This window comes from Canis lupus, chromosome 13, assembly GCF_048164855.1.
Source record: "Canis lupus baileyi chromosome 13, mCanLup2.hap1, whole genome shotgun sequence".
NCBI lineage: Eukaryota > Metazoa > Chordata > Mammalia > Carnivora > Canidae > Canis > Canis lupus.
The window spans coordinates 2,000,551-2,026,228 of record NC_132850.1 but is presented as its reverse complement, the minus strand read 5'-3'; the positions used below and the strand labels follow the sequence as shown (position 1 = coordinate 2,026,228).

General features: G+C 43.9%; 2 protein-coding genes across 4 annotated transcripts in view; both read left to right on the top strand.

The window, feature by feature from the left end:
* The window catches only part of CCDC30 (coiled-coil domain containing 30), a 118,588-nt gene extending 113,875 nt beyond the window's left edge, over positions 1-4,713 (top strand). For both annotated transcript variants that reach the window (XM_072771624.1, XM_072771625.1), the window contains 2 exons: positions 3,934-3,998; positions 4,353-4,713. In XM_072771624.1, coding sequence (XP_072627725.1) covers positions 3,934-3,998; positions 4,353-4,476 — 189 coding nt within the window. In that variant the 3' untranslated portion in view covers positions 4,477-4,713. The remainder of the gene's footprint in view (positions 1-3,933; positions 3,999-4,352) is intronic.
* Positions 4,714-6,867: 2,154 nt separating this feature from the next.
* On the top strand, positions 6,868-25,163 carry PPIH (peptidylprolyl isomerase H). Of its 2 annotated transcripts, XR_012005277.1 has the most exons (11): positions 6,868-7,024; positions 7,254-7,318; positions 7,570-7,593; positions 7,871-7,915; positions 8,811-8,853; positions 12,485-12,577; positions 16,269-16,356; positions 16,841-16,881; positions 17,651-17,742; positions 24,117-24,314; positions 24,968-25,163. XR_012005277.1 is itself a non-coding variant. In XM_072771615.1 (10 exons), the coding sequence occupies exons 1-9, from the start codon at positions 6,959-6,961 to the stop codon at positions 17,717-17,719; spliced, it is 534 nt and encodes a 177-aa protein (XP_072627716.1). In that variant the 5' UTR covers positions 6,868-6,958; the 3' UTR covers positions 17,720-17,742; positions 24,968-25,163. The 2 variants fall into 2 exon arrangements, 1 of the variants encoding a protein (XP_072627716.1); XM_072771615.1 differs by lacking the exon at positions 24,117-24,314.
* Positions 25,164-25,678: the final 515 nt, after the last annotated feature.

Here is a 25,678-nt window from a genome sequence, read left to right as displayed (position 1 = left end):
TGTTACCCTCCATATCCCAAGCACTTAGTACCTGAGTTACAGCAACAATTTCACTCATCTCCTTTCACTCTTCCCTTGTAATCTGTCCTGCCCATGCCTCCAGAGTAATCTTAACGAAACACTGCCTGCCTTCGTAGTTCTTCATCTCACAGAGTTTCAGAGACTTGCTTTGTCTATCAGATAAAGTTCATTCATTCAACAAATGTTTATTAGGCATATAGAGTGTGCCAGGTTTCACACTGTCCCCCTTGTGGTTTGGATATGGTGATGTACAAGATACAGTGTTTGCGCTCCCTGCACTCAGCCCTAGTGAGAGTGAAAGTCATATCTACCATATACTGTGATAAGCACAATAGCGGTAGGCCCAGAATGCAGTGAAAGCAGGTGGAATGGCATCTAGATCTGTCTGGGGTAGTTAGAGAAGGCTTCCAGAGTTGTTGATGTCTAAGCCAGAAGAACTGAAGCCACACAGGAACTTCCCATGGTCCAAATAACTTTCTGACATCAAACAAACTTGATCAAATGAAACAGATCTATTTGCTGTTTCACCCAAAGCTCTGAAGTTTCCTCCCTCTGGATCATATATTTTCCTTACTTGGAAAGACACATCCCATCTTCCTGGCTTTTGTCTTTTGAAGTCCTTTTGTTCTATTAGTCTATAGCCAGAGGGGTCTTTACAAAATATAATCTGAGTTTATGACTCAACGCTATTCAATGACTTAACACAGTCTCGTTGATAAAACCCAAATTTTCCAACACAGTCTTCATATTCTCCACAACCTGGCCTCTGCCACTCTCACCCTTCTTATCTCTCATTGGTTCCCCTCTCCACTCTAGGGTTCCACATTGTACAGGTCTTTGAATTCTATATTCTATCAGCTTTAGGCTCTTCTAGGAAACCCCTCTCCCTCCACTGCCTTCTCCCATGACTTCCCTCCACCAGATTTTCTCTTGGCTGGTTCCTACTGTCCCTCAGAATTCAACTAAATATCTTCTCTTCCATAAAGCTTTTTCTGAATCCTCCCCTCTCAAAATATGGCTTTGTGTCCTTGATATATTTTCTCAAAGCACCTCATGTCTCAAATCCCAGCTCAGCATTTTACTAGCTGTGTGAAAAAAGGAAACCTAATTCACTTTCTAGTTCCCTAATCTGGGAAAATGTAGTAATAACACTCAAAGGTGGTTGTTCCACACCAAAATCTGTATATAAAGACTTAGAGCAGCATTATTGATAATAGCCAAGAAGTAAACAATCCAAATGTCTATCAGATGATGGATAAAATAAAATGTGTTATATCCATCCATACAGCAGGATATCATTCAGCCATAAAAAGGAATGAAGCATTAATCCATGTTATAATGCAGACAAAGTTTAAAGATATGTGAAATGAGAAAAACAGTCACCATATATTATACAATTCCATTTATATAAAATATCCAGAATAGGCAACTATATAAACATAGAAGTAGATGAGTAGTTGCTTAGGGCTGAATCATTTAGGGATGGGAGGTGTAGCTAAAGGTATTAGGTTTATATTGGGGGTGCTGAAGATTTTTTAAATTGATTGTAATAATGGTTGTACAACCCTGTGAATGTACTAAAAACCATTGAATTGTGCACTTTACTTTTATTTATTTATATATATATGAGAGAGAGAGAGAGAGAGCGAGAGAGAAAGTGCAAGCAGGGGGAAGGAGCAGAGGGAGAGGGACAAGCAGACTCCATACTGAGTGTGGAGCCCAACACAGGGCTTGATCGCATGACTCTGAAATCATGACCTGAGCTGAAACCAAGAGTCAGATGCCTAGCCAGCTGAGCCACCTAGGCGCCCCAAATTGTGCACTTTAAATGACTGAGTTGTTTATTGCGTGAATTATATCTCCACAAGAATGAATGAATGAATCAATGAATCAGTGAATGAATTTCAAATACGGCTGCTGGCGATAAAGTAGAATAATTAGAATAATGCATATAAAGTACCTAGTGTGTTGCTTGGCAAATAAATGGCATTCAAAAAACGGCAGCCCTGGTGGCTCAGCTTAGCGCCGCCTTCAGCCCAGGGCGTGATCCTGGAGACCCGGGATCAAGTCCCACATCGGGCTCCCTGCATGGAGCCTGCTTCTCCCTCTGCCTGTGTTTCTGCGTCTCTCTCTCTCTCTGTATCTCTCATGAATAAATAAATAAAATCTTTAAAATATATATAGCTTCTTTCTTTCACTGCATATACATACACTTGTTTCTATATTGAACACTTATTGGGTTCCTCCCATATGTTAGATATGTTTATGTTAATAAATTTTCACAATACCCCTGAAAGATTAGGTATTAATTGTTATTCTTACATTTTAAATGTAGGAAGCAAAACGCAGAGAGGTGACAGGATGTATCAGAGTCTAACAACTAGTAGAGCCAGAATTCAAGCCTTGCTCTCCTAACTCCTAGTCTAGTAATATTTTTCACACATTATAAATTTTTCTGAATGCTAGTTTTTTCCTCCTTATAGAAGTTTCTCATTTATTTCAGGATAACTAAAAATTTCTCACAGAAACAAACTGGCCTATATTAAAGGTTAAACAGAGGTCCAAGTTTTGGAGAATTACTAAACCCTCATAATCATATGTAAAATTTGGTCTCTGTTGATTGGTTTCTGTGAGAAAGGGTATTTGGTCTTTAAAGTCATAGATTTAAAAAAAAAGTCATAGATTTTATGAAAAAAATACTTTTTTCATAATTTAAAGGGACAGAAAATATTTACCAGAGTACTAAGAAAACCTTACCTAAGTAAATAAAACAGAATGATTTTTATCAGCTAATATGAGGTGATTCATGTAGGAAAATAGATATAATAAGCAGGCTTACAGTGGAAGTGCTAATGTAAAAATGTAAGATTTATAATTACCAGATATTCTATAGGTATTTAGGGAATACATTTTTTTCAGTTTTATTGAGGTGTAATTGACTTATAACATTCATTTCATAAGTTAAAAAGTGTAACTTTGATTTGTATAACATAATGATTTGATATATGCATGCAATGCAAAATGATTATCACAATAAGATTAGTTAACCTCTATCACCTCACTTAGTTACAATTTTTTTCCTGGCGATGAGAACTTTTAAGATCTACTGTCTTAGCAACTCTCAAACATACAGTACAGCACTGTTAAATGTTGTCTTCAGTGTGTATATTACATCCTCAGAATTTATCTTATAATTGGAAGTCTTTGCCTTTTGACCACCTTCAACTAATTCCTCCATCCACCGCACCCTCACCTCTGGCAATCACAAATCTGATCTCTGCTTCTGTGAGTTGTTTTTTTTTAGATTGTACATATATGTGAAATCATGTAGTATTTGTCTTTCTCTGATTTATTTCACTTAGAATAATGCTCTGAAGGTACATCCGTGTCATTGCAAATGGCAGGATTTCCTTCTTTTTTTATAGTTGAATAACATTCCATGTGTGTTTATCACATTTTCTTTATTCATTTATCAATCCATGGACACTTAGGTTCCATGTCTTGGCTGTTGTAAATAATTCTGCTATGAACATGGGGCCGTGGGGTGCAGATATCTTCAGACAGTGATTTCATTTTCTCTGGATATCCAGAAGTGGAATTGTTGGATCATATGGCATTTCTGTTTTTAGTTTTATGAGGAACTGCCCTACTGTTTTCCACAGTGGCTGCACCAATGTAGATGCCCACCAATGGTGCACAAGGGTTCCTTTTTCTCCACACCTGTGCCAGGATTTATCTCTTGTGTTTTTGTTTTTGTTTTGTTTTGTTTTGTTTTTTTAATGATGGCCATTCTAATCGGTATGAGGTAAGTGAATTAAATCTTTAGCCAAACATATATATAAAGCATACATTTTAGGATCATATTGCCAATGGCTTATAATTTTAAATATGCAATCCTTTCTTTTCTTTTAGGAGACAATTAATGACGTCCCTGAACTTGAAGTATGGAGTAAAATCTTGCCCTTATCAAGCTCCAGGTTAGTAAAGTCAAGACAATCATCTGCAAGCCTGAGAGTCATGGCAGCCTAACCCCTCCTGAGTTGCTAGCTTGACAAAGCATAGCATTTGGGGGCGATTTTTCTATACTTAGTACTTGAATCTTTTTCCATTTCCTTCTCTGTTTTCCACCTCTTCACCCCCATATCTGACAGAATCTTGACTTAAGGTAGAAGGTAATCCCTGAACATAAATTTAAGGTAAATGTTACTTGACTTTCTTTGTATTTGACTCTTGTAAAAAACTGAAATCCAATTGATACCTTATCCCTGTAATCCCAGAGTGCTATCAAGAGATCCCATTTTAACAAAGTCCTCACAAATGGCCATTCTTAGTTTTTCAGGAAGAGGTTTGGTACAGTCAGTCAGAAACCTTCAAGAGCTTGAGGAACGTAAGTCAGAAGAAGCAATCGCAAACCTTGAAGTCCCCCAAGTCTCTTTAGGGTTCACAGAATTCTGAAGCTGGATACATAAAAGTGACTATTCTGAAAGAGACACAGTGCATCCAAGAACAAGACCAAAAGTCAGAACCATAAAATCACTGGTGGCTAAAACTAGACTGATCGAAGCTGCTAACTTAAAGCTTGGGTGTGAGGGTGGAACATGACATGGAGAAGAATTACCACAGATCCCCACTGGACATCAACTGAGAGTCTTTGAAATTGCTGATAAATTCATTAAACCAGTTATAAAAATATATTTCTCAAGTGTGTTTGATATCCTCAAGTAACTTTGTATTGATCAATAATAATGACTTAAGTTCAATGGTTTACTTAGTGTTCTGTTCAGCAGAGCACATATATGTCTAATTCAGCACTTTCCCCCTATTATCATGGGTATTAATTATTTTTGAAAAGTAAAAACAACATAATCATATTAAAGCAAATACTTTAAAGAGAAAAATCTCCTCTAATCCGGTATTCTTAACACAACTATTTTCATATATTCCTTTTTGGTTCTTATTCAAATGCATATATTTTTTAAGTGGTTGTTATAGGTTCATTTTCACAGTCTGATTTTTAGCTTAATATACCATAAAACAGGGGATCCCTGGGTGGCTCAGCGGTTTAGTGCCTGCCTTTGGCCCAGGGCGCCATCCTACGGTCCCGGGATCGGGTCCCAAGTCAGGCTGCAGGCATGGAGTCTGCTTCTCCCTCCTCCTGTGTCTCTGCCTCTCTCTCTCTATGTCTATCATGAATAAATAAATAAATAAATAAATAAATAAATAAATAAATAAGATCTTTAAAAAAACATATATATACACCATAAAACATTTTCCTGTGTTTTAGCAGTCTTCATAATTATTCTTTCAGTAGCCACATGATATTCTATCACGTTGATGTTCTATAAATTATCTTGTTTGCATTCAAGTTGTTTCTGCTTTTTCACTATTTGAGATTATGCTGTGGTGAAAGTCTTTGCGAATATAACTCTTCTTTTCTCTCGAGTTACTCCAGAAAAGATTGGCAGTTATGGGCCAGAAGACACAAATGTTACACAGTTTTGGTATATCACTTGTAGTGTTGCTTTAAAAAAAAAAGAAAAAGAAAAACTTGTGTCAACATAATGTTTCTATAGTCAGACTTTTTTTCTTGTCTTTTCTTTTTATTAAGTAGGCTCCACACCCAGCATGGAGCCCAATGTGGGGCTTGAACACACCACCCTAAGATCAAGACCTGAGTTGAGATGCAGTCAGATGTTTAATCGACTGAGCCACTGGTGCCCCTATGGTCAACCTCTCTAAGCCTCAATTTCTTGATCCATAAATGGGAACAGTAGTCATTCCTGTCCCATAGAGTTGTGAGGACCAAAGTAAATGAAATGTGTATTTAGAACTTAGTAGCTGCTTAACAAATGCTAGGCATCATCACTGATTTTCACTAGCACTGGTTTTTCCACAACCTCATCAACATTGGATATTACCAATTAAAAAAAAATTATTTTAGAATAGTTGGTATAAACTATACTGAAGGGTGACTCCTGCTGTTCTTTCTTCCCATCCTGCTCCTCTCCCTCCTACTCTCCTCGGACTCTTTCTTCTCCCTCTTCAGTTGGAGATAGAGAAGGATACCAAGGGGAAAGGAAAAGTAACTAAAAATAAAAAAGACACCATTAAGTTGAGACATTGAGTTTTTACATGTAACCCCTGCTTCCGCAGACAACTGGCCAAAAAGGATGATCAAAGGATATAGGACACAATAGCTATGATATCAGATACAGGCTGTGACTCTAAGCCTTGCCCAAGGTCACCTTTTTTCACTCAATTCATTGAATCTATTTATTGGATCCTCACTATGGGCTACTCAATAGTAGGCACTAGAGCTAAGGATGGGAGGCCAGGAATGATCTATAAACAGGTTCATTTTAAAAGCTCTAGCTGGGGGCAGGTGGCTCAGCGGTTGAGCACCTGCCTTCGGTCCAGGGTGTGACCCTGGAGACCCGGGGTCGAGTCCCACGTGGGGCTCCCTGCATGGAGCCTGCTTCTCCCTCTGCCTGTGTCTCTGCCTCTCTCTTTCTCGTGATTAAATAAGAAAATCTTTAAAAGGGGGAAAAAAACAAAAAGCTCCAGCAGGAATGAACTGTAGGTGACAAGAGGGGCAGCTCGCGAGCAGAACCAGAACTCCGGTTCCGGCTTAACCCGAGCGCTCAGGGTCCAGCACCTAAGACCCACCGCCTCCCGCGCCGCCGCGGCGCACACTGAGCGGAGGGGGAAAGACGCGCCGTGTACGTCGGCTCGGAGGCCTTGGCCCCGCCCACTTCCGCGACGCCCAGTTTCGGCGCCGGAGGCCGGGAGCGCTCCGCAGCGGGGCGGGACTTCCGGGGGGCGGGGCCTGGCCTCGGGTGGCTCTGCCTGCGCCTGCGCCGGCGAGTAGAAGCCCCGGAAATCGGGGCTCGGGTTCGCCGGAACCGGTGCCTGCGGCTACTGCTTCCGGGTCGGAGCCATGGCGGTGGCAAATTCAAGCCCCGTCAATCCCGTGGTGTTCTTTGATGTCAGCATCGGCGGCCAGGTGAGGTTCCAGGCCCGGCCGGGAGGGTCTCCCGCACCCGGGGATAGCGGACTCGGGAAGCCAGAAGGCGAAGCTGGACCGGGACCTACCGACCTGCGGGGCGGGGGGCTCGGGAGGGAGAGGAGTCGTCTCGCGCATCCCAGCGCCCCGCCGGGGGGCGGGGGGGACCGGGCCGCCCCCCCGGATCCCTGCTCGCTGAGGCCTTCTGACCGTGTCCCGCCGCCTGCAGGAGGTCGGCCGCATGAAGATCGAGCTCTTTGCAGACGTTGTGCCGAAGACGGCCGAGAATTTTAGGTAAGGGGATGCTCATCGGAACCGGGAGCCGGACCGGGCCTGCGTGGCGGCCCGCTCCCCGCCCTTGAGATCGGAGCTCCGAATTGTCCCCGTTTTTACCCTTCCCATCTCAGTTCATCGTAATTCTGGGTGTCGAGGCCGGCGGGCCCGCGGGGGGCTCAGGCCGCGCTCCCCTCCCCGCCCCTCTGCGCCAGGAGCGCCCCCCGCTGTGGGGTCACCGAGACTGAAGCATCCCCTCTTTTCCCTTTCAGGCAGTTCTGCACTGGAGAATTCAGGTCAGTCTCTCAGACGTGGTTGACTCGTCTGCTCGCTCCTGAAGGGTGCCCCGGGGCCGCAGTGGGGTTTTGGGGAACCACGCCCGTAGGCCTTGAATGATTGCTGGTGCCGGTAGTAGAAGGTTAATACCCCAAGGGTCTGTCTTCAGTTCATTTGCCTCCTTTATCTCTCTCCTCCCCACCACCTTTAGAGAGTCTCTTGGCTCGAGTGTGTGGGAAGCTGGGAAGACCTGTCATTACTTGTCGTCATTCCAAGTCTCTTTCTTTTTGGTTATAGAAAAGATGGGGTTCCGATAGGATACAAAGGGAGCACCTTCCACAGGTAAGGCTTGGCAAACCATCCTGCAGGATTTTAGAATTACTTTCTAAAAAAGTAATTTCTTACTTTTTTTTTTTTTTAAGATTTTATTTATTTATTCATGAGAGACACAGGCAGAGGGAGAAGCAGGCTCCATGCAGAGAGCCGGACGCGGGACTTGATCCGGGGTCTCCAGGATCACACCCTGGGCCGAAGGCAGGCACGAAACCACTGAGCCACCCGGGCTGCCCTGTAATTTCTTACTTTCTTTAGAAAGTAAGATTCATTTCTTTAAAGGGAACTAAAACCATAGGATAATTCCTAGATCTTGAGAAGGAATGTTTTTTGTGAACTCAACAATAGATTTGAAGGCTTATTAAAAACCAAGGGATCCCTGGGTGGCTCAGCGGTTTAGCACCAGAACTTTGCCAACTGAATTCAGCAGAAATGCCAAGGTATTAACAGTAGGTGCAAGGTTACAATTAACAGTGTTCTCAGCATCCTCTCCCCCCATCCCCAGACCCCCAGGGATGGATTCTGATTAGCTAAAGCCAGTAAGAGCAGAACATTTTTTTTTTTTTTTTTAGAGCAGAACATTCTTTAAAAAGGAGGCAGCCCGCGTGGCTCAGCGGTTTAGCGCCGCCTTCAGCCCAGGGCGTGACCCTGGAGACCCCGGATCGAGTCCCACCTCAGGCTCCCTGCATGGAGCCTGCTTCTCCCTCTGCCTGTGTCTCTGCCCCCCCACCTCTCTCCCTCTGTCTCATGAATAAATAAATAAAGTCTTTAAAAAAAAAACAAAACACCAAAGTTTAAAAAACGTTTTATTTTTAAATCAGTGTTAATCTAAAGTATAATGAGTACGTCAATGTTTTTCTAAATGACAGAACCTTCTCTCAGGATGCTTTATTCTCTGTTTCAGGGTCATAAAAGATTTCATGATCCAGGGTGGGGATTTTGTTAATGTAAGTATTATTTCTTTGCTAATAAAGACCTGTAGGAATATTGGTTTTTATTACTGCTGTTGCTGCTATTTTTTTTGCTACGGAGTCCAGTCCTGAGGCTTGAAACAATAACCAAGTTTGATGAGGAAGAGGGGTGACAGGAATGTCCTTTAGAGTTGCTGGCTTCCACTCTTTATACCATTAGGTGACAGACATCAGCACCCTGATTGAGTCACTGACTTCCAAATCAGCCTTTTAGGGCCAGAAGCTAACTTTCCCAGCATGCCTATAGATGATCCATGAGAGATGCAAACTAGTCAGTCACATGAAACTTGGGTAGAAATCAGATGCAATTGTTTTGTTTTCTAAATGGCAGTAAGTTCTCTTTCAGTGAGCTAAATGCTTATGTCCTATTTGCACATGCCTGGAAAGCTGAGTTTTTCATCAGAAACCGATTTAGTGGGCAAAGAATCAGAGCAACAGAGGTAGATCATTCTGGAAGGATGTTTCCTCTATTTACTAGCGGGGCCCAGTAGAATGGCTCTTCGCTGCGATTAATGGACTTTCTTGTGACTAGACTGTATGTGTCTCTCATACCAAGCCTCTTCGCCCTCCTCTGACTCTGGAAGGTGCTGAATAAACCATATCTCTTCTTAAATCTACTTTTGTTCTTAACCAACCACTTGTGTGCATGTCTGTGGTCTTATTAATATCATTTGGTTAGTCATGTTGCTATTTTCTTGAGTCTTGGGAGATGTCTTTCTCCTTCTTATGTATATTTATTTAGTTAAACTTTGAGGAATTTTTAAAGACTTCCTTCCTGTCTAGGAAAGGTTACAAAGTGGCAGATTTTAGGCTGAACCAGACTTTTAGATACACGTTGTTTCATGTGTGTGATGTTGTAAAACTGGGACATTTCACCAGAAAATTCCAGAGTTTTGTTTTCTCTTTAAAGAATGGAAAACAGGTGTGCACTTGGCCTGTGTTTCTCATGTAGCAGCAATGGTTTAGAATCAAATAACTGTTCCTTTAATCAGGGTCTGTCCTTGCCATTTCACCTCAGTCACTACCACCTGCTTCCCTTACTTATGTCACTTGCCCCTGGAGGGCAAGTTTGCAACCCCTGGCTTCCACTGATGGTAGTAGGGCCTGGGCAACTGTATACTTTGTGGTACCTGGTAAGAAGGGCTAAAAATCTATTCTCTGCCCTTTCTTCCTCTTTTCTTCCTTTTCATCCTTTTTCTCTTTCTTTCTTTCTTTGTTTCTTTCTTTCTCTCTCTCTTTCTCCTTCCTTCCTTCCTTCCTCCTTTCCTTCCTTCCTTCCTTCCTTCTTTCCTTCCTTCCTTCCTTCCTTCCTTCCTTCCTTCCTTCCTTCCTTCCTTCCCATAGGCTCCTGTGTTGCTGTATTGTCTTAACAGGGACAAGACCAGCTTCTTACTGGTCATTGCCAGGCACATCCAGTCACTTGCCGATAGCTCCAGGATCAGACAATATAGTCGGTCAGCCAGAAGGCTGAGTGTCAAGAAACAGTTGTTTGGTGCCACTCTTAGGAAAGAAAAAATAGAATGAACAAGAAGCAGAAGTAGGATTTGAGACCTTCTAGAGTTGGACCAAGAATATGTATTTGTTTTAATAATTATTTTTTGGTTGCAGAAGTGCAAAAAAGAAAATCATCTCTCAAGGAGTCTTGCTTTTCAAGGAATATATTCTTGGCATTTTAGTTTATAGCTGCCAGTCTTATTGTTACATATGTATGTATATCAAATATAATTTTTAGCAGACTTAAGATCATGTATACATTTTAATTTTTTTATGCTTAATAATTGTCTACATTTTCTTTGTCATTAAGTCACGATATAATAGCTATGTAATATCCCATATGAATAGATAACAAATTTATTTGATCAATCTACAATTGTTAAAAATTTAAGTTAGCTTTTTTTTTTAATATGTATCTATTTAATTTTTAAGCCACTGCCTATTGTTTGCTCTGATAATTTTTTTTTTAAACATTTATTTATTTATGAGAGAGAGAGAGAGAGAGAGGCAGACTCCATGCCAGGAGCCCGATGTGGGACTCGATCCCGGGACTCCAGGATCACACCCTGGACCAAAGGCAGGCGCCAAACCGCTGAGCCACCCAGGGATCCCCTAAGAATTAATTTTTGTTATTTTCCCTACTCTGGCTCCTGGAGAGCAATAGATCGCATAATTGTAGAGAAGGATGTGGGCAGTGGTCTGTCCCCCAGGTTTATTGGGAAATTGGAAGTGAACTGGTTTCTCTTCTGTATATATGTAGGAGTTAAAGGTATAATAGCTCACATTTATATAGTGCTGTGTCAATTGCAGGGTCTCTTCTGATTGGATCTTCATGGCAGCAGTGTAGAGAGCAGGTGATTCCATCTTAACTTGATAGTTGAGAGAAGTGATGCTCAGTGATATGAAGTGACTTTCCCAGCTCATAAAGGATTGATCTGGAACTCACATCCAGATCTTTCCACTACACAGAGCTTGGTTTTAGTAATTTTTAACCAAATAAAGGTTCGATTTTGACAGTTTTTTTCCATCTCTGGCTTATGTTAATCCCCTTTGGTAATCTTTGCCTCAATAAGGGCCCCTTGATTCTGCCCTAGGTCAGTGCTTTCCCTTTCTGCCATGCACCCAATATTCTTTTTCCTTACTGGCTGGAAGAGATTTGTCTTTTGGCACCTTCTCAATATTACCTTTAGACCCCAGGGATTCTGCTTATGGTACTGCAAATATGACTGTGGTCTAGTTGCTTTATTACCCTGATTTAAGTCGACTCCGCTGAAAAATGAGGAAGATGTTAGTGCTTATTCCGTGTGATTATTGAAAGAGCAAAGAGATAATGCTGATAAAACTAGTTTAAGCAGAAATTGGGAATTTATGATAAGGTGTTTCATGAAACCCAAAGGAAGAAACAGGTCTAAAAACTGGAAAGCCATATGGAACCGAGGCACTCCTTTTATTTCTGTTTCTCCAGTGCTCTCTGGACCTGTATGTTGCCTTCTCTTTCTGTTCCCTAGTCCGCTTTACAGAAGATGGTCACTGCTAGCTTCCAGGTTTACATGATAAAGTCAACCTTGAAGGGAAGCATCAGTCCTCTTTCCCGATTCCCAGAGAAGGAACTTTAGTTGGTCCTGCATTGTTTGGGCATCCTCCCCTGGACCAATCAGCTCTGATCGGGAGGGTAGTAGTATCTGTATAGACTAGACTTCCAAGAACCCACCCACTTGCATAGGTTGGGGAGGTAGGGATAGTGGTCAGTTAAGTGGGTAATTTTATTTGACTCCAGGCATAAGAGTCTTCAGGAGTGGCAAGGATTATGTACATGATGGTTGTACTATTGTTCCCTACTTTGCCTCTGTCTAAACCGAACTTTTAGAAGTCTAGCTGTGACCTGTTGGACCCAATCTATGCAGTGCCCTGGCCAGTCTCTGGGCTGCAGGTGCCTTGTATGGGGGTGGCTTTGATTGTACAATGGGGTCAAAGAGGTGTGGTTCTCAAAGGGACCTTCAAGAGGAAGAGTATACCTGAAGAGTGTTGCTGTGGTGCAGCAGCATTCCTCCTTTGGGCTTCAGGGGATGCCCAACACTCAAAACTTGCTAACACTTCCTTTCTCTCTGCTCAGGGAGATGGTACTGGAGTTGCCAGTATTTACCGGGGGCCATTTGCAGATGAAAATTTTAAACTTAGACACTCAGCTCCAGGCCTGCTTTCCATGGTAAGTGAGGTCCAGTCAAGATTTTTGGTTTTTTGTTTTTTTAAGATTTTTATTTACTTATTCATGAGAGACCCACAGAGAGAGAGAGGCAGAGACACAGGCAGAGGGAGCAGCTGGCTCCATGCAGGGAGCCTGATGTGGGACTTGATCCTGGGTCTCCAGGATCAGGCCCTGGGCTGGAGGCGGCACTAAACTCCTGACCCACCCAGGCTGCCCACCCAGTCAAGGTTTTGGATTAGATTTGTATGCAGCAGGTTTCTGGGCCCCCTTTGAGCCCAGTGATGTCTCTTAGGATCAAAGCAAACTCTTCTCTTGCTTGTCCCAGGACTGACCTCTGCTTCACCTCCTTTCCCAGTTGGCTTTGGTTTTGTTCAGCTGGGCCCCCTAGCAATCTGGGAAACCAAAATTGAACTCTGATGTGTGTTTTCTTACCTTTGTCTGAGCCAGGATATGCAGCTTGGCATCCAACCCTGTTGCTCAGAACACAGCCAGTTCTCCTTTTAGGCCCAACATCCATGCACTTGGCACTCCATCCACCAGGATTCCCAAGACACCTTCCCACTCATGCCACCTCCTGGCTGGTCCTCCTCTGGGCTCACTGACCTCTCCTGCTCCCTGAGCACCCTTTCTACCCCCTCCCATCTCTCCCTCCCCTTTCTCAGCTCCGTGCCTTATCTATCCCACTCCTGCTCACTCTGCTGCATGCTCACTCCCTCGTCTTCCTCTTACTCATCCTGCCCTAATTTTTCCTTACTCATCCCACCTTGCATTCCTCTCATTCTTGAATCCCCTCCCTGCTTTCCCTCATCACCCATTTCCCTGGCAGGGTCTCTAGTCTTGCTCTCCCTGATCTAGTATTTCCAGGCACCCGCTCTGTGCTCACTTGCATAACCTTCCACTTATTTAGGCAGGCATTCATCAAGTGAAGGTTTTCCGACACCCAGTCTGTTTCAGACGGGTGTACGGTGCTCTGGTACAGACCTGATCCCTGCCCTTCTGACACTTAACATCTAATGGGGCAATACTCATGCAAAATGACAAGCCCAGTGTAGTATAATTCACACTACTGCCTGTTGAGATAAGGGCTCCCCCGGGTATGTAAAAGTACTGGGAGGGCCCCGTAGCATGAGAGTAAGTACTTCAGGGGTCAGGCTTCAGAGGAAGGTGGTGTGAAATAGCAGGGTGGCAGTCAAGGGGCTGAAGGTGAGGAAGGATGAGAACATCTCTTATGAATGGGAGAGGGAAGGGCCAGTAGAGACCCCTGGAGAGGCAGGTGGGTCTAGCTCCTTAAGGGTTTTAAATGAAAGTAAAGATGAAGTGTCTGGAGTTTCTTGCATAGTTTATGGAGAGCCATACGCTTTTTTGAACAGGGTCAATAAACTTTGTGATTTAGGATGAAGCTCCTGGCTGCGGGGTGAGTGGCAGATGGGAATATGGAGGTGAGCGCAGGGAAGCTAGTCAGGATGCTACCATGAGAATTGGGCAAGACCAGACCAGCAAACTGTGCAAGCCCCATTTTTGGAAAGCCAGGCTGGGTAATCACGGGTAAATGCTGCAGGAGGAGCTTAGGTGGGCTTGGATCTTTGCTAGGAGGGCTGGAACCCTCTATGGGCATGCCCCTATGTTAGCATCTATGGAGGAGTCAGAGAAATGGAAGGAAACCGTGTCTGCTCCCTCAAGCTGACACTGGTGAAGTTGTGCTATCACAAATCATGTGCAGAACTGTTTTTGTTTCCATCCTCCTCTAAATCGTAAGTTCCTTAAGGGCAGGGACTGGGCCTCAGTGGTCTTGAAGCCCTACTACTTGAGACAGAAAGGCGTGGAGCAGATACCGATGAATGACCAAAAGATCATCAGCATGATGGCTAACATTTATTGGCCAATTGCTCAAAAAGCACTGTATTTGCATTAATTCATTTTAATCCTCTCAGCATCCCTTTGAGATAGGTATAAATGAGGATCCCGAGGCCCAGAGAGGGTATGTGACTAAACTAAGGTCACACAGTCTGTGGTGGAGCTGGGATTCCAGCTAGGTCATCATCTGGCTCCAGAGCTTATTCTCGAAAGCAGTAAGCAGACCTGCCTGAGAATGAATTAATGAGTGGCTGAGGACAGAGAGCGTCTCCTGAGCTATAAAAATGTATATGATGGTTCTCTGGTTTGTTTGCTAATAAATGTTCATACGCCAAGCAGCAAGGTAGATTGATTGACTGGTTGGTTGTTAGGTGGAAAGAAGGAAGCAGAGATTTGGGAGCCCTGAGAAGTCTGTCCCTCATTGCACAATGTGTGCCCTCTGTGACTGGCTTAGGCATTCCCTTGCTTTCGTGCAATGAGCTGTTCTAAATACACGCACAAAACCCAAAAGTAGCCTCATCTTACGTGGGGCATTTCTAAGTATAACTAAAAATCCTCAGTGAGGTAGTGAGCACGTTCCCCTAGACAGTGTTGTGAATGTATTTCATACACACTTTTATCCCTACACAGCTGAGCACAGAATTAACCAATTTAAATCCACGCAGCGTCCAATTACTGCTAGTGGCCTATGTCATTATTTCCAGTCCTGTCTCCGTCATGTTAATCTTACGAGACCTGTGCTTTTAATAGTACTCTGTTTTCCACTTTCTACTCCTTTTTTCCAAAACAAAAGAAGTATGCAATAAAATGTTCACATAGACCTTGTTGCAAGGCAGTGCTACTGAAAGGTAACTTGTCGATGTACAAAAGCCTGAATTTAGTGTATTAAAGGCAATTTGGGGATACTAGCATGTAAAGTACAAAAGTACACTTCATTAGAAAGTCAAATATCACCCTAGAAATTATCCCTCTGCATCGTACGTAATAATAGCCTCTTCTTTTATAACACATTATGAAATGTAATGATATAGAAATAATTTCAGGGGATCCCTGGGTGGCACAGCGGTTTAGCGCCTGCCTTTGGCCCAGGGCGCGATCCTGGAGACCCGAGATCGAATCCCACGTCGGGCTCCCAGTGCATGGAGCCTGCTCCTCCCTCTGCCTGTGTCTCTGCCTCTCTCTCTCTCTATCATAAATAAATAAAATTAAAAAAAAAAATTTTTTCAAGGGAGGATACAGGTAGAGACTTTCAGATTCTCAATTTAAAAAATTCTTGCTCCTGTAAAATTCAATAAGGATTTTGGGTGTAGCTGTAAAAAGCAAACATCATTGATTAAATGTAGTCTTTTTCTAGCATGGCACCAGCTTAGCAATTTCTTGCATTTTCTTAAAGGCATTTATTACCGTTGTCACGGTGCAGTACAAAGCTATTCAGACAAAAGAGCTTATGGCATAGGCAACAGGCTTTTTCTCAGTGGTATCTAATTTGTAACTATAATCCAGGTATAACCAATATTGGATTAAATACAGCAAATCAGGTCCCATGAACAGTTGTTCCCACTTTAAAAATTCACACTAAATAAATAAATAAATACATACATACAAATTCACACTGCAGGAGAACTGTGCCTTGATTCAAGGATCTAGCTCCTTGAGGGCAGTGATTATGTATCCTGTTTATGTCCTTGGATCCTAGCTCTGGAGACCTGGCTTATAGTAGATATTCAGTAAGGTTTGCTGAAAGAAAGGAATCAAGGCTACAGGCTCTTTTGGGAATCTTATCCTTCGGCTAGCGTGGCCGGGAAAACTCACTGGAGATGTACTTGGTTTCTGTCAGGCAAACAGTGGTCCCAGTACAAATGGCTGCCAGTTCTTCATCACCTGTTCTAAATGTGATTGGCTGGATGGGAAGCACGTAGTGTTTGGTGAGTGCTATTCCTGTCCCAGAGTCCAGGCCCCATTCACACGGAGTGGGACTTCCAAAGGAGCCAGTCCCCAGGCTCTAAGCCCAAGAGGGCTCAGCTGATATAACTGGTCTGGGAAGGTGGAGGTGGTGGGAGGTGGGGAGGACATGTGCTTGGAGCACTAAAGGGAAGGGCGGAGGGGCTGTGTGATAGAGTGTGTGACCACTTGGCTGATCTGTGTGTCTGGGAGGGAAACCCAGATGGTATCACTGAAGAAACGCCATGCGGAGGCAGCATGGTATGGTAGGGCTCTGCAGTCGCTCAGACCTAGCGCTCTGTAACCTCTTACCTGTGACCTTGGGCAAATCATTTCACTTCCATCAGGTCCCAATTTTCTGATGGTAGGAGGAGGGTCAAATGAGATGATGGCTAACAGTGGGCATCAGAAGCTGGAAAGTGCTACGCAAATGAGAATAATAAAGTCTAGCTCTTATTCTTCCTACAGGAAAGATCATTGATGGACTTCTAGTGATGCGAAAGATTGAGGTGAGTCATGTTCTGATTTCCTGTATCTCGTCCGTTCTGGTCTAGGAGCCGAGTGTGTGAGGCCCGGGCCTGACCACCTCCAGTTACGTGGGCTCCCTCAGGAAGAGGGAGGAGTACGTGGCCCCTGCCTCCCTGTGTTTTCAGCTTGCAGCTTTGCATCTCTAGTGCACACCGAAGTTTGGCCTCTGACAGCCCTTTCACCTCCTTGATAAGATCCTACAGTGGATCCAAGATCCTTCATGACCTCGTTCCTGCCACCTCTGCACAGCCCCTTCTGCCTCTACTGCCTCCATATTACAGCCTCCTCAGGCTACTAGCTCTTCTCTAAATGTGCCATACACATTCCTGCCTCTGGCTCCTTCCTGCCCCTGAGCGTTTGCTCATGCTGTTTCCTCTACTGGAATGCCCTTCTCCTTTCTTTTCCTCCTCTTTGGATCCACTGCCTCCTTCTAGGCCCAGCTCAGATATCTCCTGTGGTGTGAATCCTTCCTGACCTGCTGAAGCAGTGGTTGCTTCCTCTGCCCTGTTGTATAAACTCTGTCTTATAACTTATTGCCTTGTTACATATCATAGGTTTGATTTTTTTTTTTTAAACTGTAGTACATTTTCTCTTTGATCTGGATTATCTTTACCCTTCTGCTAGGATGGGGATTGTTATCCTTTCAGTCCCTGAGTCCTCAATCCAGAGCACAGGGGCTGACAGACATCAGTAAATGTTTGGTGAGCTTGTGTCTGAGTACATGAATCTCCACTGTGCTTTCTCTCCTAGAATGTTCCCACAGGCCCCAACAATAAGCCCAAGCTACCTGTGGTAATCTCACAGTGTGGGGAGATGTAGTCCAGAGCAAGACTGATCATCAGGTACGTGTGTCTTTCTCCTCCTGGTTAGGAGTCCCCAGTGAAGACAGCATGATCTAGTGGAAGGAACTTCACACTTGAAACATGAGAGCATGAGATTGAGCCCGTCTCCTGTCTCTGTGACCTTGGGGAAATCACCTTCCTTTCTGAGCCTGTTTTCCTCATCTGTCAAATGGGGACAATAGCTATCTCGGGCTCATTGTAAGGATCAAAAGAGGAAGGGTTATTGGGGTGTTTTTACTTTTCTACCACTTGGTGGTTTACAAAGTATCAACCTGAGAACCAGTAGGCAGTCTCCGACAGCACTGCCCGACTGTAGTTCCTTCCATTCAGGGCTCCTGCTGGAAGGACCTGCCTCCTCCCCCCCCCCCGCCTCCCCCCCCCCCCCCCCCCCCGCCTTCCCCCTCCCTCCCCCCCAGCAACTCCCTGCTGGAAGCAGCCTGGGCCGCCTGGAGCACAGCTGTCGCGCTTCTCCTCAGAACTGATGCTCATTTCCAGGCCCTGACTTTGTATCTGCCAGCCTCATAAGTGAACGCAACATACTTCTCAGCCCATGTGGGCTCACTTCCTACCCATATTTGCCACTGCCTGCTCCTTGCCGGATGACAACTGAAAAATGCCTGTCTTTCAGGAGCTTATGGGGGGGAGTAAGACACATTCTCCGAGGTGATCACTGGTAATATGAGTGACATTGCTAAGTGTTATCAGAGTTCAAGGGAGACATTGATCACTTCAGCTAGGTGTGGGGTAGTGGTGTTTTGCCTTGCTTTGCTTCTTTCCTTCCTTCCTTCCTTCCTTCCTTCCTTCCTTCCTTCCTTCCTTCCTTCCTTCCTTCCTTCCTTCCGTTTTCAAACCTGCAGAAAAGTTGGAAGAATGATACACTGAACACCCATCTATCTGCCTTTCACCCAGATATTCCAGTGGTTAAGATTCTCACTTATCATTTTTGCTTTAACTTGTTTTCTTTCTTTACCTTCTTGCCTCTCCTCTCTCCTGCTCCCCTTCTTTCCCTACTTCCTCCCGTCCTTTCTACCTTCATTCCTTCCATTGTTTTCCTTCCTTTCTTTCCCATTTGAAAGGTGAAGACTTTTTTTTTTTTTAAGATTTTATTTACTTATTCATGAGAGACACACAGAAAGAGGCAGAGACACAGGCAGAGGGAGAAGCAGGCTCCATGCAGGGAGCCCGATGTGGGACTCGATCCCAGATCCCGGGATCACGCCCTGAGCCAAAGACAGATGGCTCAACTGCTGAGCCACCCAGGCATCCCGAAAGGTGAAGACTTCTTGATACTTTACCCCTAAATACTTCAGCAAACAACTCCTAAAAATAGCATCCTACATGACCACAGTAATATTTTTTTTCACAGTAATATTATTTAACATACATGCTCCAACTTCCCCAATGTCCACATAGTAACTTTAATAGCTCTAAAAAAAAAAAAAAAGAGATTCAATGAAGATTCATATATTTCATTTGGTTGTTTATTTTTAGTTATAAAAGTAATGTTGGGCAGCCCGGGTGGCTCAGTGGTTTAGTGCCACCTTCAGTCCAGGGCGTGATCCTGGGGACCCAGGATCGAGTCCCGCGTCGGGCTCACTGCATGGAGCCTGCTTCTCCCTCTGCCTCTCTCTCTCTCTCTCTGTCTCTCATGAATAAATAAATTAAATATAAATGAATGAATGAATGAATGAATGAATAAATAAATAAATGTAACATAATACAATCTTGAGAAAACAGTTCAAGTCCTTGTCATCTCTCCTCCCCCACCCCATCCAATCCCACTTCTGTCCCAGGAGGTAGCTGCTTTATCAGTTTGATGTATGTCCTTCAGGGCCTTTTTTGTTCCTATCTTATTTTGGGAGGTTTTGTTTTTCCCAAATTTCGTCACACTATTTTGTTCATCACTTGTTTTCCATTTGGCAGATGTCTTGAAGACTTTTCCTCTCCCATCACATAAAACTACTTTGTACTAAAACAAAACTGACAATATTCTATGTTTGTAGCATATAACATATTTTACCCTTCTCTTATGATTTGAATAGTTATAAATTTTGAACCTTAGTTCTCTATTTTATATGTTATAACTATTTTGTCCAGAATGTATTTTAAGCAAAAACTAGCAATGTGTTGGTTTTCTGAACATTGGTGATAACTTTTGTTAAGCAGAAGTTCTAAGTTTTGATGAGGTCAAAACTATCCGTCTTTTCTCTTACGGCTTTTGTGGTTTTGTTTTGTTTAGGAAGGTCCTTAATATCTCAGATCATAATGTCTTTTGTATTATTTCTAATATTTCTATGGTTTTATTTACATACTTAAAAAATTACCTAGAATTTATGTTTCTTTTCTCTGCTTTTGTTCCTCAGTGGAGATCTAGTCAAATGCCAGACCATTTTAATAACTGTACATACCTCTCTCTGTGATTTTGTATTATAGCATCTGGCACTTACAGGCATTCATTAAAAATTTATTACATGAGTTAATAGGGAGAATGTCAGGCATTTTAGGCAGGGAACTGGTGTGTGCAAATGCTGAGGCAGGCATGCACAAGTGTTTCCTAGAAGCTGCACATGGTCCTCTCTCTTGTCCAGCCAAAAGATCCCTTCTCAGGCACAGTTGACACCCTGAGGTTTCTTTTCTGCCAGTACCAGGGGTCCCTAGGGCTCAGCATGCTCTACTTCAGTAGTGTCTGGCTTTTCCCTCCTTCTCCCACTTAGTTCTTTGCTGAACCTAAATTGAGCTACTAGGTCCTTTTCCTTCTAAGGATTGACCACTGATCACTACCGGAGGACAAAGATAAAAAGAATATGGAGTTTAGAAATTTTTGCTTGGGGCTTCTTTTCTTTATTTTTCTGAGTCTCTTATAGAAAGTTCATGGAAATCCTTGTTGGGGGCTTGATTTCTGAGGGTGGTGATCACAACCCTCCCCTCCTCATCTCTTATTAGCAAAGGGTATGTAAACCTTTGCCCCCATGGAAGCCTCTCTTCTTGGCCTGCAACCCAAGCAGAATAAATTCCACAGGGTCCATTTGACGTTCCAGAGGCTTCTTAGACCAGAACTGTCCAATAGAAATTCCTTTCTGTGATGGTGGAAATGTTCTATATCTGTGCTGTCCATCATGCAGCTCCAGCCACATGTGACAGTTGAGCACTTGAAATATGTGGCTGATGTGACTGAAGGACTGAATTTTTTATTTAATTTTAATTAAATAGAAGTCTGATACCTCCAATTCAGTCTCCTACCCCTGACTTGCTCAGAATTGAACTTTTCATAGCTAATACTTAGAGGCAACATCATAATGGCAGTTATCGTTTATTGCATACTTTTTGTGCTAAATACTGAGCTAAGAACTTGAATTATCTCATTTAACTTTACCAAAAATCTTTATTATAAGCTTTAAGGTGTTAGGGATTTAGGTGGCAGTACTGACCCCACTTTGGGTTTCTCAGTACTGTGATTTGGAAGAAAGGAAAAGTGGAGATTAATTCCCTGGAGAACAGTTGTCATCCCATCATTTTTCTTCCCAGCTATAAAGTTACAAGCATCTCTAATTCCTATGGGAATGTTTTAGATTCCTCCAGTTGTGTGGGGCAGGATAATGGTTGACAGCTAATATAGATGCTGTTTTCAAACCCTACTGGGCAGTATTTTTCAAACCTTAATGTACTTATGAATCACCAGGAGATCTTGTTAAAATGCTGGTTCTGGTTCAGTGGGTCTGGATAGGGCCAGAGATTTTGCATTTCTAAGCAGCACTCAGGAGATGCTAATGCTGGCTTTGAGTGGCAGGGCTATAGTAGAATAACAGAACCTGCTTTTTAATTAAGAAGCCTCCATATTCCAATGAGAAAGACCCAGAAGGAGATCCTTTCTTGGTGGCACTGGTCCGGCAGGAATCTACTGCATTGAAATCAAGATATCACCAAATCATGCATATGGGGCCTTGTGCCTAGGCACTGGAAATAAAAGAAGATGGGAAGGAAATAGAAGATGGTGCCGGTGGCTTGATGAGCTGTATCTCCCTAGGAAGCACTCCTGGAACTTCTGTGTTTTGCCTTAGGGCCTGACTTTGGTTTTAGTGAGCATGAAGTTTTCTGTACAACTCTAGATATAGAAACCATGGTTTTATCTCTGTGGGTGCTGTGAAAGCTTTTTACGATGAATTTGATTAGGTATACCTAAGTGACCCTTGGCCCTCATGATTCTCCTGCTGTAGTCTAGGCCAGTTTCTTTGCTACTTAGGACTACTTGGGGACTGGTCTGGAGCCTCTGGTTTGAGAGTCTCTTGGAAAGGGGAGTGGCTGAGGGCTCTGGCAGTCCAGCTAGTCTGGATTGCTGTTCTTCCAATTATCCCCAGACCTGGTACCTGTAGCAAGCAGTAGATAGCTTTCTTCCATCCCCAAGTTCCCTAAAGAATCGAATCACTTGCGGTCATCTGTTAACGCTACTAATTCCCAGATCCCTTTTCTGGAGAGTTTGAGTGAGTGAGTGTGAGGTAGGATCCAGGACGCTATGTTTGTAACAAGCATTTCAGGTGCATCTTATCAGAGGAATATGGGTAACGCTGCTTTAGGTGGTGCTGTGATGAGTACCTTTTAACAGTGTGGCATCATTCAAATTCAAATGGTGATCAGATTAAAAATTAATTAACCTGTGGGTGGTGGCTAGAACAGTGGCGAAGGTGCTATTGGAATGGTGGAGCTTTAGGAAACACTGTCCCCCATTCTGGGATTACCCATAGATGTGATATGTTCCTGTAGAGGAAGATGATGAGGCATGTTGGTGGCACATGGACTGGTCCTTCATTCTTTCCACAGTACGCACTGATGGATTAAGATGGGCCCCATGCTGCATATGAGACTGCAAATTTGAAAAGCCCAGTTCCTGTCCCTAAGGAACTCACAGTCTCTTGGGGAAACTGACAATTATAGTGCAAAGAGCACTGGACTAGAGGCTTCAGAACAAAGTAAGGAAAGCTGGAATGCCTATGTCTGCCTGAACCAGTCTGGGGAGACCACAGGAGAGATGCTGCTCTGGCTGGCTGAGTAGGTGAAAGAAGAGAACTTCTCAGGTGGCTAAAACGGAAGGGCATCCCAAGCAGAGGGAACAGCATGAGCAAAAGCACAAAAGCAGGAAACAGCAGGAATTGTAAGGGAAACTGCACCTAATTCATATGGCCAAAGCAGGGAGGTGTTTAAAGCAAGAGGTAAGGGGTAAGGCTGGAGAAGGCCAGGGCCAGTTGTGAGATCAGGGCAGGCTGAGATACTCATGTTATCCTGAGAGGGCTTCAGGCAGTATGCACATTTGTTCCCTCCTGGGGTGAGAGTCCATTGTACTCTGGGCATTGTCAGAAAGGAGCCTTGCCTGGCCCTCCAAAAAGAACCAGGCCAACAGGAGCCACTGGAAGATTCTGAGCAGGACATTGTGATTGAATTTGCTTGTTCCAATGATGATTCTGGCAGCAACGTGCAGGAGAAGCTGAGGTCGGTGAGGTGTCCACTGCAGAAGTCCGGGCCAGAGAAAAGGTTCCCCATGAAAATACAGGTCTAGGAAGCACCAGAGATTTGACAGCAAATATTTGCATGCCTGCTGGGTGTGTGACACTGTTGTCGCCTGCCCTGAAAGACAGAAACCTTGCCAGCCAAAAGGAGAGGGAGGGAGAATGGCTTCATTCCAGTCCAATCCAGTACAAAGGCACAGCTCCGGGTAGTGATCACAGGGATCAGGTCTCACACTGAGCTATACCAATCAGTGAAATACCACGTAGCCTGAAAAAGAAACGTAGATGGGGGGGGGGGGGGGGGGGGAGGGGCAGATTTCTAGGGAATTTTTTTTTTTATGAAAGAGTATCATTTACTCTTCCTTTTTATTTATTTATTTATTTATTTTTTATTTTTTTTATTTTTTTATTTTTTTAAGATTTTATTTATTCATGAGAGACACAGAGAGAGACAGACACAGGCAGAGGGAGAAGCAGGCTCCATGCAGGGAGCCCGATGCGGGACTGGATCCCGGGTCTCCAGGATCACTCCCTGGGCTGAAGGTGGTAAGCTAAAGCGCTGAGCCACCCGGGCTGCCCATTTCTAGGGAATGTTAAGGGACAAAGTCAAGATTTAGTACATTTGAGTGTTTCAGGAATTACTATAGTGAAATTAAGCCAACTGTTAATAATAGTTACTTGTGTAGAGACGGCAAAGAGTCTTTTTCCCCCCATTTCTATCGTCCTGTGTATGCTTGAACTTTCTTTATTGAGCGTGTATCTTATAATAGAAATAAAATTGTGTATATACGGAGTTTTAACTGATCCTAGTTCCTCGCAGCTGCTCCCAGGAGCATGTGGCTAACCAGCCTGGTCCCTCCCATCTCTCCGGTCTAGGCACAGCAGCGGTGCCTTCCTGGGTGCTGGCACAGTACTTGGTCCATCTCCGTACGGCATCTAACGTGGCACATTACCCCTGTTGGCCTGGTCTTCTCTAGACAGAACTCCTTGAGGCAGGGACCACGCTGACTCACACAGCACCTGGTCTACAATAGAGCTTAGGTCCTGGAGCACCATGGGACGGACAAAGTGCATGTACGCAGTTTTATACATTCTGCTTTGGGGCCTAGGGGTAAACTTCTGAGCCTGCCGCCTGACACCAGGACTCCCTGTCCCCTGAAGGGAAAGGGGTGTGGCCACATGTAGGGGGAGGGAGACAGGGTAGTTTCTGAATGTACTCACTCTGTTCTTAAAGCTAACTACCAAGGCCATAAACAGAGGGTGTGGACTTTACTTTCTCTATGACACTGGGACCAAAACCTGCAAGGACGAAGGATTGCTCTTTGTTCTAGAGCTCCACAGAGAGCCATCGAGGTCTGGCAAAAAGCACAGACTTTGGAGCCAAGGAGACCAAGAAGCCCCATCACCGTCAAACCATTAAACCCTGAGAGACCCTAGTTTCCTCTTCTGCTTGATTACAGATAACATATCCTGCACAGTTTGTGAAGGGCAAATAAATGAGGCTATATGCATGGCCATAAATATTAGTTTCTTTCTTTTTGGTTCTTGTGTAATACACTCTCAACTTTATCATGAGGAACCAAAGGTCTGACCGTGGGCAAGAGTCAGGCCAGTTCTGCTCTTTGGGGAAAAGCAGGTTAGGAGTGTAGACAAGAGCTGGGAGTGTTGTGTCTCATGGAATGTCCCCTTCAGTTGCATCCGATCTGCTTCTTTTCCATCCCTAACAGACCTCCACCTCTGCCACCGGAGGCCTTCCCTTGCTCTGGGTGGCGCTTTGAGGGAGATCATCTGGATTGGCCCCTGTGTTTGCTTCCCTGCCTGCTGCTGACCTTTCTGATCAAGAGACCTTGGAAGTGTCACAGATTCAGAACCCAAGACTGTTTACATTTTCGATTGTAAATAAAGTTTTGTTTTGTTTTGTTATATGTGTTGTTTTTAACCTATTATAATGATAGCCTAGCCTGTCTCCTCACACCTTACCTTCACCTAGAAGGACTAGCTCTCGCCAGAGGCTAGCATGGACCGGAGCCAAACTGTCCCTGTGGTTAGGTGATGCCTCAGACTTGCAAGCAACTGTAGCACTCCCTTCTTTGGTTCCAGCTGGTTGGGCAAAGAAGGCAAAGCTCCAGGGCTATAAGTACAATTTATTCCAAGGATGTTCCCAGGTTCAGTTTGGTTGGTTCTGGAGCCTGTGGGAAAAAGGTCACTAACTTGGGATATTTTTGGATCTGAGACCATTTGGTAGAATGTGTCTCAGTCATGATGAAATGGGAATAATTTACTCAAATCTTAGTTTTAATCTGAGGTCTTTTTTAAAGATTTTATTTATTTGAGAGAGCACAAGCTAGGGAGAGGACTCTGGGATCATGACCTGAGCTGAAGGCAGATGCTTACTGGCTTGAGCCACCCAGGTGCCCCTGGGGTCATTTTTTAAACAG